The following is a 13,633-nucleotide window of genomic DNA, read 5'->3' on the forward strand; positions in this document are numbered from 1 at the left end:
CCCCAGCATTTGTGCATGTTCGTTCATGTTTCGCTGGCAACATGGATACCAATGCCATCCATCCTGCATCCTGGTGGATGCTGTGCCCCACTGCGCAGAAGCGTCGTGCGATGGCAACAGGAGCGTAGTAAAATTTATAGTAAATTGGATTCCATTCGCGTTTCATTCACAGCACCACCTAACGGCCCACCCACTTGCGTTGAGTAAGCCGCTGATCGGCGGTGCAAGGTGTAATTATTTTGGGGTGAGCCAATGCTAATATTCCAATATGATTTTTTTGCGGTATATACAGATAAAAGAGAGATGCACGTTACACAACACTGCATAAGCCGCATGAGAAACGCTTTACAGAACTGCACATCAAATGTGAATTTGTGAATTTGTAATTGAGTTTATCAGTGCGCTTTCTCGCTTAATTATGACTGAGAATAAAACAGTAAGTAAACACACGACTCTGCAGACGCTTGCACGAAACTGTCTAACAATTTTCTGATAATTGCAGAAGCTAGATCCGAAGAAAATCTTTGCAGACCTCACGACTTTCGTTGCGAGCCTGAAGACCGACACTGGCCGGCTTGAGGTGTTTATGCGAGATGCGAAAATGATAGGCGACGCCATCACGGCTCAGATGCAGGCAGACGATCACGTTTTCAAGGATTATCTCAGCGAACTGCAGAGTACGGGTATGTAGTGCTCCCTCCTCCTGCCACGTGTTCGTATCGCCCCACTAATGTGCGCCCCAACTGCAGCTTCCTGTGTGGACGAAATATCCCTGCTGCTGCCAGTGCACTTTGAGGTGTTTCTGCCCATCCGTTTGCCCACTGCACTGGCCCCCAGCTTCGATCAGCAGCAACGCACTGTGCAGCTGCGTCAGCCCGACATTGAGCATCCATTCTTCTTTGGCAACATGCTGAACGCCTCGTGCATGAACCTGCTGCTGAAGCAGGAGCTGCAGCAGACCATCGCCAGCATTGGCCGCATAAAATCCTACGACCTGAGCTACAGGGCGCACCACTGCCGCGGCGTGCCCTTCATGCACCAGATATTGGCCGTGGACCGTCGCAGCAATGGGCGGCGATGCATTCGCTTTGACTTCGTGCTCGCGGTGCTGTTCGAGGGGCCGGTGCTGCCCCTGCCGCCGTACTACGATGCGCCCATCAACTACACGTGGCTCGCCTACGGCAAGATCGAAGTCGGCCCCACCAGACACCCAGCCGATTGGGGCGTCATAGTGCCCAAGTGGCAGACAAGGTCACTCCTAGATGCGAAGCGCTTGAATGGCGTGCTGCTCCTCACGCATCGCCTGCTGAGCACCCAGCAGTGCCAAAACTATGCCGCTGCTGGCCCCCTGAAGCTGGGCCTTGCCACAGCCGTCCAAGAAATCAAAAGCTTGCGATACAAACTCACGCCCACTCCCGTGTTGGTTATGTTGGTAAGCCTATGGCCACATAGCCCCTACCCTCTTGATATTTACAATCATTTCGCAAGCAGACTATGGAAAATTGGTGCTAAAGGACATGGATGACGAGACCACCAATGGGAAGCAGCTAATGAGCATCGTGCGGCTCATCGATCTACTGTACAACGGACACGTTGCGTCGCACGGTGAAGCTGGCAAGGCAGACAACATGCAACATCCATGCAGCGCCCCGGAAGCAATCTACTAACGTGCCACGAAGCCTCGACTCAATTGAGCAGAAGAAAGTGCAGAGTGGGAGAGTGTCCCCTTTGAGGGCTTCTCTTGTTTATTTTTAAGTTGTTTGCTTGTGAAATTTGAGTTGAAACGTTCAAATTGGCCAACGTAAATCCCTTCTTGCTGTTGCCTGTCACAGTCTTAGTGTCAAATCTCAGTAATTGTGCAGCACACAGCAAAGGGACACAACCTGAGACAAAAGTTAATAAAAGCCAACTAAAAACTAAAGCTCTACGTGCCACTGTTTTTAGTATACCTTTAGCACCACCCCGTGCCATGCCCCACCCGCTCTTTTGCCTTTTCACAAATCTGTGTGTGTGTGTGTGTGTGTGTGTGTGGGGAAAAAGTTAAATTGCAAATAGCTTGGGCTGGCAGAAGGGCGGAGCGGGAGACATGAAATTTTAGAAAAATGTTCTGCTGTTATTGTTTTGGGCCAAAAGGGGTAAAAAGGCGTCAACAGACAGGGCACGGGAGTTGCCTTAAACAGAAAGACACAAAAAAAGTTTGACATTTCATTGTTGTCAACTTTTAACTAGTTTTTTATGCTGTCATTATTTTAAAATGCAAATCGCCTACAACTCGGAGGGCAACTCCAGCGCACAACTTGTAGTCATGCCGCAGGCACATGGCCGGCTATGTATACATAATGTCTGTGTATCAGTTCAGATTTCGATACGTTTTTGGCTTGAATTGCATTCGAGTGTGTGACATTTTGTCATATGTTGTCGATGCATGGCAACGATGAGTTAATTCTGTTAATTTGCCAACTGGTTCTCCACGATTTGATTGGATTGGCAATGCGAAAAGTGTTTATTGCATTTTCCACTTTTCGTTATTTTAATTGCATTTCCACAGCTCGGCCAACAGTCACTCTCCTCTGCTGGAGTGAGTTTCTCCCCACAGCTTAAAGTTGTGCTGAAATAAATGCCAATAAATCAACTGGAGATGGAGATGAAAACTCATCCACAGCAAAATGAAATCATAAAGCAGTGAAGAGCAGAGAGAGCTCATAAAATGGAGCAGCCAGCAGCGGCGGGGCGGCAGGATTGAGGGGCGTACTCCACTCTAAGCTTAAATTAAAAGCAAAGGTCCGATGGGGTTCTGCTATGTTTTTCCTACGAGCAGCAGCAGCAGCAGCCATCGCTTAATATTCTTAATAATATTTTTAAAGTTTGCTCGCATCTAAAATGAGATTCAGAAGAATTTTCTTGCCAGGCGTCGGCAAGTGGCTGGAATCTTTAATCAAAAAATAATTATGAGCGACAGGGGAGCGACAGAGACGGTCGTGGAGTGTAAAAGATAGCAGGAACAAGAGGGATAGCTTGTGTCCTGGCAACCAGCAAAATTACATTTGAATTATGACAAAAGTGGGCGTGGGGCGTTGGGCGTTGGGCGCTGTGACAACGGAAGCTGCTGCCGCTCCCACTGATGTGCAGCAAATGAGCTAAACGAAAGGCGGTAGTGAAACTGGAGTGGCGGCAAGGAGAAGATATCAGTGAACAAATAAAGAGCGCCAAGAACTGCCGCAATTTACGCAACAAACAGAGCGCTGCAAATTGGACAGCCAGGCATGGGGGGACAGGGAGCACCGCAGGACCTCAAGCCGTGGCCGGGCACCGAAAAAGTTTATGTGAAAAACAGACAATTAATTTGTTGAGCAGCGCCAAAGGGACAGCAGTCGAGGTTTGGGTCTGGGTCTGGGTCCTGGGTCCTGGGTCCATGCCGTATCGGAGGGACAAACAATTTCGTGCTTGTTGGCAAAGAAAATTTACGTGCCAAAGACAATTGGGAGCCGACACACACACACACAGAGCCAGCAAAGAGGAATCCAAACAGAGCGACAGAGAGAGAGAGAGAGAGAGAGAGAGTCCATGAATGAAATGGTTAAACATTTTACGCTCTTTGTTTAATTAAAATTGCAACAGGCTACACGAGCAGCAACAGGAAAACATAGACGCAGAGGAGGACCCTAGAGAGAGAGAGAGCATCTCCTGCAAGAGGAACTCCGCAAAGTCAGCGTTTTTCAATTAAGCTTGCATTTCATTTAATAAAGAACAAGGCAAAAAAAAGGAAGGCAAAGAGCCAACAACATTAGTGCTAGTCTCTGCCGGATATTTGCTCTCTCTGTGTCTCTGTGTATCTGCATTCCTTTTGTGTGTGCTTAGTCCGGTTATCCCTTATTTGTTTTGTTCCCTTTGACATCCTACGGCGGAGCATTGTTCTGGCAAAAGAGAGTAAACTTTTATTGCTGCTATTAAATTGCACTTCAAGTGGAAAACTACTCGCCTTGGATCCGTGTAGCCCACGTTATTATTACCTGTTCCAACTGCTCGAACGAGTACGTGTTGGCATATTCATTCAGCTATCGCGAGGCATTCATCTGCAGCAAGGAATTCCGACTGAAATGGATATCCTCGTAGTGTGTCACGTTCTGGCCATTCGGCGGCTGCCACTTCATAACTCAATAAAACAATCAAAACCCACCCAAAATCCCTACAAATTACAGCAATCAAATCATGCGAGTGGGCGGATGTGTCCCCAGCATATTATCATAAATTGGTCACAATATGCCATGGGGCAGAGGGGCAGAATTATGACACCAAGGACAAACCCCACAAGCAGCGTGAGGTACGTGCATTTCTCATTTCGATGTAATATTTTGTATTTTATTTTATTTGTCTGGTTGTGTATTGGGCTGTTCCTCACCATGGATTGATTTGTATATTTTAACACACTGCCGGAGGTAGATCCGATGATTATCGATAGAGGAATATATTCCGGGGCATATATATCCTTCTCTATGCCATGTTTCATGTGTATCCAGTGGATTTTCTTTGCGTTGTGTTGGAACGTGAAGTAATGAGATGTGTGTGTGTGTGGTTCAGGACACTTTGCCGTGTGCAAATGTCACTCCGAGGCGATCGTAAATGCACATTTCCCGCAGCCAATGAACTGTGCATTTACGACAACGCTCTCGAGAAGTACCTTAAAATGAGCTGCCATGTTCTTTGGATTATTTGGTAGTTGTGTGTTTGCGTGGCAGCCATTTACAATTTGTAGATGGCATTGACATTGGGTCCATTCTGCACCATGGCATCCTTGTGCAGCTGATACTGTATCTCCACGGTGTTCAGGCCCAGCATGCTCTTCAGCTGTATGCCCAGCGACATCACAGCCGCAGCATTGTTGGCGTTCTTGGTCCAAAGAGCTGTAGGGGAAAACACTCGGCATATGGTGATTGTTTTTGGATGGTGTTTGCTGTATTACTTACACAACTTGTTGGCTTTGTTGCGCACATTGATGACAATGCCGCTGATCTCTTCGGAATGTAGAAAGCATTCGCCAATGCATAGTAAAATCTGCAGGGCAAGAAGCCACTCATGAGTTGGAAGGAACACTTTTAATGGTAAAAAACTCACCAAATCATGCCACAACTTGTCACTCATGGCCTTCATGCTCTTGTCCAGCATCATAATCCAGCGACCGCCATTTTTGTTAACATCATCCTCCCACATGGGACTGCAAAAGGGAATTGGACTGGTCTAAGAAAACACCCATAGATGTGTGTAGAAACTTACCGCACTCCCTGCTTGAACACCATATAATCGTTGAAGACGCGCAGATCCGATGGTGGCTTGATAAAATAATACACACTGACAAGACACAGACACACATGTCAAAGAATGTTCTAGCAAAAAAAAGGTACGAAAAAACTCACCTAAAGAAATCCTCAACTGTGTTGAAGCTTGTCACTTCGTTGAGCATATCGCTCCAGGCCTTGGTGCGATCATTCTCCCAGTGCCACACCGTCCAGATATGCTCCAGCGGATGCTTCAGCAGCAAATCCTCGTCCAGCAGGTTGCGCACCACGCTGAACTTGTGCTTCAGCTGCAGCTCCTGCTCCAGCTCCAGCTGGTGCTCCTGCTCTTCGGTCATGAAATTGACGGGTCCCATCATGGGCATGGTCATGCCCATGGTTGGGGCCAGAGCATAATTTTCATAGCCAGTATACACCATTTTGATTTGCTTTTTGCTTTGCAAATTTCTTTCACTTTTTTTTACCGGTTTTTAAATTATTTTAAAGAGAATATTCTAAGCACTTTTTCGAATGGTGAGTTTTCTCGTCAGCTGTTTAGTTACTAATGACCGAAACGGACCGAAAACAAAGCACAAAAACTATAAATCTGCGCCTACTTTTGTTTAACTTTTTTACGACGCCGCAAGTATCGATAGTCAGAGTCGATAAGTAAGTACTTGGCGCAGGTTTCGAGTACTCAATTCCCAGTGCTGCCATATCTGAGATCAAACGTGGTGTGACCATGTCAGCCTGAAAAGTTTAAATCAAATTTAACGTGCAGCCACAGCCACAAGGGTCTATCAATTGAAATGTCACGCTAATAAAATAAAATGCCACCGAGCATACGATAAATGCACGAAAATAATAAAATGTGACTCAAATGAGCGACGGCGACAGCAGCCACAGACAACAGCAGTCGGCAGCAGACAGCAGGGAAAGGCAAAACCAGGACCCAGACATGGGACCCTTTGCCTTGCCTTGCCTTGCCTTGGCTGGCGTCTGCCCCCAGCACTTGTGCAACAGTTTGGCCTCCAGTCAATAATCGAAATCGACTCGGGCTTGTGGCAATAAAAATTTGTCTTCGCCGCTTAAGTTCTGCGCCTTGTTGCACACAGCACTCGCATCCCAGGCAGCACAGTCCTGCTCCTCGCTGCTCTTTGCACCTCCCGCTGTGTGGCAGTGCAGATAATAAAATATGTGAGTCGCTACGTGGCAGCTTCACTGGTGTTCTGGTAAAGTAGCTATGGGGCCCCTTGTAATGTGCACCATTTGTTGCTGGAGCATGGCGGTGGCCCAGAAGCCGCTGTGGCTTTTGGTTGCCTTCCAGGAGTCGTGGCCGTCCTGCCGCTGCTAGAGCTACTGCCTGCTGCTCGGCTGAGTTATGTTGGCCAAGTTTTTGGGGGTACAAAAGTGTTGGCAACGTTCCTGCTTCTGGTTGGGTCTGCTCTAATATATCTCTCTGGGTGCGGCACAAATAAGTTGCCTGCTTCCATTTACTTAAAAATTCTATTTATTTTCGCAGTCTTAAGCAGTCCTCGTTCAGGGATTCGCATGCATTTTTAGGCAACTCCAAGTGTAGATATTTTCAGTTGATTACGATAATAAATTCAGGAGCTTCAGTGGCGAATTGAAATGACTCCAGGATTGCCTCGGCTCACACACTTGTTTCTGGCAAAACTTAAATTCTACGAGTAGTTTTGGAGCCCCTCTTCCACTCCTCCGAAGCTTAGTTATGCTTTGTTGAATCTGACTTTGTGCAACGCTTCTCAGGTGGCACTTTGGCGAATACGCAATATTTTACAGCTTTTTGCACTTTGCTGGCTGAGCTGAAAATACATGGTCAGTAAATCTTTTAAAATATTGTAATGTGCCTCAACCGTGTAGTGGCAGCTCCAAGGGGGAAAGCAGCTCTAGCTCCCTCTCTGTGTGTTCCAGCTTAAGCGCTTTGAGTGCCGTAGAGCAGTAAAAACGCCCACAGACTTGAGAAGTGGAGGAGTAGGAAAAGCGCGTAAATAGAGCAGGAAGCCGGAACGAAGTCCGCCCCACAACGTCTTGAAGACTTGAAGGCAACAGCAGCAGCAGCAGCAGCAGCAGCTCAGTGCAGACAAGCGCATGCAAGAAATGAAAATGATTTGGGGCATTATGTTTGCCTCCTCCGGACTCCGGACTCCGCTTCAGCTTTGTTTTCCGGCTTTGGGTTCTGTGCTGTCTCTTTTTTTGCCTTTTTTTGGCTACAAAATTGCTTTGCTTCTCCTTCATGTTGATTGTAAAAGATTTCAGCGTTGAAAGCACAAAGCATGCGATGATGTACGAGACGACGCACGTCGTACATTTTGCACCTTGAAGTGGCAAGCGATGGGAGGCAGGGGCAGGGGCAGACAGCCACATAAAACAATAAAAAGCAATGGTAAATGCCAAGGAGCCGCACAGCGAGAGAGCCACAGAGCCACAGAGGGACGACGACAACACATCCTGCAGCACCTTGAGGCCAACCCAACTGACAAAAGCTTCCTGTCTTCCTCACCTTGCTAGGATTTGTTTCCGCCCTCCAGCTCCACCTCCACCTCATCTCCCGCGTATCTGGGCAAAAACTTCGAGAAGTACAAGGCAAAGGTATGTACATATGTACGTGTATGTATATTGTGCTAAATGCTTCGGACCAGGATGGCAGGCAGCCTCTGGGCTGCCGTAACCATAGCAGGGGCCGACGCCGGGGCCAGGTGGAAGTCATTTCACGCTGGGTGTAGCGCAAAAGATTAAAATAATAGCAGCGCGTAAATTAAACAGCCCGTTGGAGCTTGGAGCTTGGAGTAGGTGGCTCAGAGTGGGCCGACCAGACGGGCGTCAGAGTCATTGAAGTGGCAGCCATCGAGAAGCAGGACCTCGCCCGTTTATATCCTTTTGTTTGGCTCTGCGGTCTCCGCTAAGATGCTTACCAGGTGTACGCCTCGGCTGTCGTGTGCCCGCCATGGACGTTCTCTTGGGTTGGGCTGTGCAGGGGGACGGTGAAGGTGGCCTGACAGCATCAACCGCATTGCGTTGTCAGCACTTCATTTTGATCCTCAGCATGCCGCGTGCTTCACTTAATGCGACGACAGCCAGCGCGGTAAAGGGGGGGATGGAATGGTACTGGCATGGCATACCAACGAGGTAGAGTAGAGAGAGAGAGAGAGTGGAGATTTCTGGCTTCTTCATCATGCACATAACTACAAAGGCGGCTCGGCTGCATTTCTTTGGTGAGCAAAAGAAAAAAGCTTGACAAAGGCGACAAAGATAACGAAAACGATTTTGTGGGACCATAATTAACTTTAGTCCAAACAAATCACTCTTATGTCAGTAATCCATATCTGTTGCTTGGCACATTTAATTTCAAGTAAACCAAATTGAAATCGATTATGACGTTTTTGTCGCCTGGCTGCTACTGTGCATTACACGTCACGTCAGCATGCGTATTATACTCTGTGTCTCTACCCGCTGCTCCGTCGGTTGGTTAAACTCCCTCTCTCTCTTTGTGCTTCGGCCAGGCAGGTAGGTGGGAGTGAGAATGCACACTGCACAGTTGCGGTGCGGGTGTGAGTGCAATGGCGATGCTTCGTTGGGCTGTTCTGCTGCCTTAACGCTGCTGAGTGTTTGCGGCTGCTTGTCTTCTATCCTCCTCCCCCTTTCCCCTCGCTCATCTTGCAGCGCTGAGCTTCTGCGTCAGGCTTGTCTTGCTCCGCTCTCCTCTCGTTGTGTGCTTTATGCTTGCCAGTTTCTCGGCTCTTTGTTGCTGTTGCGTTTCGCCAGGTACGGTACTCTGCTTTTGTTCGATGAAACGTAAAAATAGCAACAAGCAAACGAAAACTCATTTCTAGACAATGCCGCATAATTCCAATGGTTACCAGAGGATAAAGTAGAATATGATGAGGGAGAACTCAGTGTCTTTTTGTTATTTCTTCTCTGCTTCTCCTTCTCCCTCTCCCTCTTGTTACCTGCTGCTCACATTTCGTTGCGTCTGCTGTACAAAAGCAACCGCAAGAAGTTTCCTTACGCGCCGTCAGTTTTTGTAATGAAAGTGGATGCTGCCTATGGCTTTCTCTACTCCCCACCCATTCCCTCTCCACACCCACGTTACCCACACGATTATTCAAGCGCAAAATGTACCGTAATCTCTGCCAGCATATGCAGAAACTTTTCACACAGGAGAGCGGAGCAGCGGACAGAGCGTGCCCTCGGGCTACACGCACTCCTTAAACTTTTAACCCTTCTATGTTTGCTCTTACATACACGAAAACATGCACACACATACTCGTACATACTTTAACTTTGGACCGGAAGGAAGGAAGCCTGTTGCTGGCTTCGGTTGTTGTTGCTTTTCTTTGCCGGTCATTTACGCCCATTTAGCCGCATTTAACAAAGTCAACAATAAAGTCAAACAGTTCCTGCTGCCTGCCTGCCTGCCTGCTGCCAGCCTCCTGACTTCTGCCTTTTCATCGCTCTTTTGGGATAGCTTTTCGAAGGGGGAGACAGCGTTTACCGAAAAACAATAATTGGCAAAGTTTTTACTTTAAGCATTGGGTTTAGCAGGGAGGATATCCGTCTACATGTATTACCAAAACAAGACCAAATGGACAAGGAGGAAAATGCAACATATTTCCTCTGCAAATTTCATTGCTGTAAGCGAATTAAATTTCAACTTCATTTCCACTCCAAAAACAACTTAAATCTTGAAAGTCTGCAAATAACTTCTCGAAAGTGTTCCCGACCAGAGTTCTCAGCTGTCCTTAAATATTGATTAAGGCCACCCAGTCCTTGCCCGTCTTCCCTCTTAGTCAAATGTCATCAAAATCATCATCATCGTCATCTGTGCCCTGGCTGTGTTGACGCATTTGGGTTTCAGGCTTCATTAACGCCAGAAACAGCCGACAGTCGAGTCGAGTCGAGCCGAGTCACAAATTGTGCCAGCATCAGGTGTCAATTTTAATTTACTGCCGCCTAAGTTTCAGACTCAGGAACCCAAGGAGCGTCGTCTCCGATGTTTGTTTGCCCTGGAGGTGGGTTGGGTTGGGTGGAATGTTAACCCATATTTTGGTGGCTTGCGGCTGCTGTGGTTCCTGCGGTAATTTCGCTGGCAGCAGGAGGAACCAACCAACCCTCCATGATAGCTGAAGCAAATCCTCATTGATATGCAGGCCTCGGCATCGGCATTGGCTCGACATGTAGCAATAATTGAACGCTTAGCCACGAAAAAACCGCTCGCTAATGGAGCACTTTAAATATGCGGGACCCAATGCCACATGCATGCTAATCCACAGTCCCAGATAATGCCAATATGCCATTGATTCTTAAACGTTTACTTCACAAAACAAAATCACAAAGTGCAGAATGGAAAATGAGTGCCAAAACCATGGGAAGTACGATCATGGTGCACCATTTCGCAGGGGTCGGGGGATTGCAGATTTACTTCTTCAGCAGCAGCGGGGCGGCGGCATATGGACGGGCCACATAGGGCGAGCTGTAGGCCAAGGGAGAGGTGTAGGCAGCGGCGTAGGGCGAGGCAAACGGAGCAGTGTAGGCAGCGGCGTAGGGAGAGGCGAAACGTGCCACTGGAGCGGTGTAGGCAGCGGCAAACGGAGCGGCAACAGGTGCGGTATAAGCGGCAGCAATCGGAGCGGTGTAGGCAGCGGGGAAGGCAGCGCTATGTGCCACCGAGTGGGCAGTGTAGCTGGAGGCATAAGGTGCCACATAGGCAGCGCTGCCCACCACAGCTGGTGCCGTGTAGGCCAGAGGAGCGGCGGCCAGCAGACCAGGCTTGGCAGCAGCCACAGCCAAAGCAGCGAAGAAGCAGACAGCAGCCTGCAAAAGAATGAAGGATGAGAATGGTTCACCCCATGGCTAGATCCTCCGACTACTTACGAGTTTGAACATTTTGATTGTTGTTTGGGTTTTTCTTGGTTTGTGTCTTGGTGGATGAGCTGTGGCTGTTTGATGTCCAATCGAGAGCCCCTCGACGCTTTTATAGCCACTTACACTTTTCGGAGCAAGACTCTGGGCTGGCACTCATTTGCCATGCAGATCACGCCGCAAAGAGCTGAGCACAGTGGATGGCCAAGTCAACGACTGGCGACGAATTGACGTTGCGCATGCGCAATTCTTGGCTAGATTTTTGGCTTGTAGATTTTGTGTTGGTTGCTCAGACCTTTCGGCCATGCCATGTCCAGTGCGTGCCTGTGCGTGCGCCGTTACTTCGACTCCGATCTGTGGCCCTGACCTTGGCTGCAAGTCCGAAACGGTAGCCAGTTTTCGCATATTTATGATTACTTCTTGAATGTCAGACAGTGGCAGCAGATTCCGCTTCATTTGAGTCTTGGTTTTCGCTTGAATGCGCCCTTGAAGTTCCGCCCTAGATTAGGCCGCAGATTAAGCCACAGCTAATCACAGTCTGGCAAAAATTAATTAATAAATGTCACAAAGTGTTGGTGGAATTGTTGGAGAGGGTGTGGCATCCATGTCAGAGCTTAAAACTCCACTAATTAGAAATATCGAGTGGCGAAAAGCATGGAGGAGCACACACATCCTTATGGAACACCCACTCCGATACACACACTCGTACACCCACACTCAGTCACACACACTCACTGGCAGACTCACACTTGAAAAAGTGTTGAAGCGTGAATTTTGCTTAAAAATGCCAATTACGCGAAATTCTGAAATGCATTGGATTGGGGCCAGAGCCGGGACATGGCAAGGAGACATAAGGTAAGGGGGTGCAGCACGGCAAGGGGCAATAAGGGTTGAAGGAACGAAGCGAATGATGGGGAAGCTCTGTCGCACCGCTTGTTCTTGTGTGGATTTTGTGGCAGCTGCTGGCTGGCTGCAAATTTGTTGCCAGTTCTGTTTTCGACTGTTGCTTGAAGTATTCCCCGCCACACACCGCAGCACAGCGACAGCCGCAGCATCTCCTGTGACGACACCCACTCGAGTGTTTGCCGTGTGACTGTGCATACGAACCAGCCCATTTGGCTCCTACAACTCCAGTCCCTTTCCTGCCTTAGCGGGCGTGTCTGAGCGGTCTACTAAATGCACAATCATGCTGCAGCTTGCCCGACAGCAGCATCAAATTGAAATCCTGCAACCAGCAACCGCAGGCAGAGGCAGCAACATATTTGTTTTGACACTTGACTTGGGGCAGCATGATGAGGCAGCAGCAGCAGCAGTTGGAGTCGGAGACGGTGCCGCAGCCATGTTGCTTTTCATTGTCAAGTTTGTGTCGAGGACTGTGCGACTAGAAATTATTATATTGGTTAATCCGCCTAAAAGCTTTGATGGGCTGCCACCACTCCTCTGTGGCACAACTCTCGAGTGGCACAAAGCAGCAGCAGCAGCAGCAGCATATCAAAGGGTGGCACTTCCCCCCGCCAATCCCTGGGGCAGCAGCAGGGCCAAATGGTTTCATGAGTGGCAAAGTGAGCAAGTAATTAAAAAGCAAGAAAATTTCTACACAAAAAAAGAGAGAAAAAGGAATTTGCTCCGTTTGACGGGGACAAAGCTAAGGACGAGGAGGGGCGCTCCCCTGGACTGCTAGAGCGCTGAAAATCAAATAACCAGAAGAAATATTTGGCATAAACTGATGGAGGAGTTGGTACCCATTAAAAGCAATTTAAAGAAAGAAAAAAATTGGAGTAAAAAAAATAATCAAATAAAAATATTTCATGGAAATTTTCTTGGCTTTTTTTGTGATTAAAACGCCAAAAGTTTTTTCATTTTCATTATACAAAATTCTCTCCATTTGTTATACCCACTAATATGCCCTTTAATCCAGGGTATTCAGCGCAGAACTTTTTGAACAAGTTCCGTGAAATATTCGCGCCACTTTTGCTCTTTTGCAGACTCGAACCCAGACTCATGGCCCTGCCCCAAGTTCGGTTTATTGCCATCATAAAGGCCCAACTGCCGCCAACTTGGGGAGGCGGCAGCTAGGGTAGGCGTGGCAGCAGCAGCAGCTGTGCGTGCGCGTTAATGCGTCGTTTAAGTGCCGTAAAAAGTGAACGGCACACATGACAGGCCAAGCCCACACAACCCCCATCAACATCGTCCGCCAGAAGAAGTCTATTAAAGAAATTTTGTTTTGAATTTGTCTAGAAAATGCCGGAGACACTTTGAGCAGGGACACGGGGCACAGGCCTCCTGTGCCTTTAAGTGCTTGCCACAAATTATTCATGAGAACAATGCCAGTCGACTGGTGACTGCTGACTGGTGACTGGTGACTGCTGATGAGGGTAGCAGGCGGGCAGCAGCCTCCCTTTGCAAGGGCGAAAACCAGTCGAATGTTTGTCTGAACAATGAACTAGTTCCCGCGCTAAGATCCTGAATAATTGAAGCTG

The 13,633-nt window shown here is 48.1% G+C and overlaps 3 protein-coding genes across 3 annotated transcripts; 1 reads left to right on the forward strand and 2 right to left on the reverse strand.

Annotated features, from left to right (window-relative positions):
* The first annotated feature begins 418 nt into the window (after positions 1–418).
* LOC117893610 lies at positions 419–1,667 on the forward strand. The gene is made up of 4 exons (XM_034800287.1): positions 419–436; positions 503–683; positions 750–1,432; positions 1,515–1,667. The coding sequence occupies exons 1-4, from the start codon at positions 419–421 to the stop codon at positions 1,665–1,667; spliced, it is 1,035 nt and encodes a 344-aa protein (XP_034656178.1).
* Positions 1,668–4,702: 3,035 nt separating this feature from the next.
* On the reverse strand, positions 4,703–5,694 carry LOC117894624 (eukaryotic translation initiation factor 4E1). Its single transcript, XM_034801790.1, has 5 exons — positions 5,412–5,694; positions 5,272–5,346; positions 5,113–5,212; positions 4,965–5,052; positions 4,703–4,901 (listed from the first exon to the last, which is right to left on the reverse strand). The coding sequence occupies exons 1-5, from the start codon at positions 5,666–5,668 to the stop codon at positions 4,741–4,743; spliced, it is 681 nt and encodes a 226-aa protein (XP_034657681.1). The 5' UTR covers positions 5,669–5,694; the 3' UTR covers positions 4,703–4,740.
* Positions 5,695–10,584: 4,890 nt separating this feature from the next.
* Positions 10,585–11,195, reverse strand: LOC117893797 (vitelline membrane protein Vm26Ab). The gene is made up of 2 exons (XM_034800542.1): positions 11,166–11,195; positions 10,585–11,105 (listed from the first exon to the last, which is right to left on the reverse strand). Exons 1-2 carry the CDS (start codon positions 11,175–11,177, stop codon positions 10,710–10,712), a joined length of 408 nt encoding a protein of 135 aa, XP_034656433.1. The 5' UTR covers positions 11,178–11,195; the 3' UTR covers positions 10,585–10,709.
* Positions 11,196–13,633: the final 2,438 nt, after the last annotated feature.

The sequence above is a fragment of the Drosophila subobscura genome, chromosome J, assembly GCF_008121235.1.
Source record: "Drosophila subobscura isolate 14011-0131.10 chromosome J, UCBerk_Dsub_1.0, whole genome shotgun sequence".
NCBI classification, from domain to species: Eukaryota; Metazoa; Arthropoda; class Insecta; order Diptera; family Drosophilidae; genus Drosophila; species Drosophila subobscura.

Coding starts and splice junctions, on each gene's coding strand:
- LOC117893610 (XM_034800287.1), top strand. Junction 684..749: donor CAGCGAACTGCAGAGTACGG/GTATGTAGTGCT, acceptor CCCCAACTGCAG/CTTCCTGTGTGGACGAAATA. Junction 1,433..1,514: donor CTCCCGTGTTGGTTATGTTG/GTAAGCCTATGG, acceptor TTGGTGCTAAAG/GACATGGATGACGAGACCAC.
- LOC117894624 (XM_034801790.1), bottom strand. CDS start 5,668: ATGGGCATGACCATGCCCATGATGGGACCCGTCAATTTCATGACCGAA. Junction 5,213..5,271: donor GTGTTCAAGCAGGGAGTGCG/GTAAGTTTCTAC, acceptor TCCCTTTTGCAG/TCCCATGTGGGAGGATGATG. Junction 4,902..4,964: donor CAACAAAGCCAACAAGTTGT/GTAAGTAATACA, acceptor TTTCCCCTACAG/CTCTTTGGACCAAGAACGCC.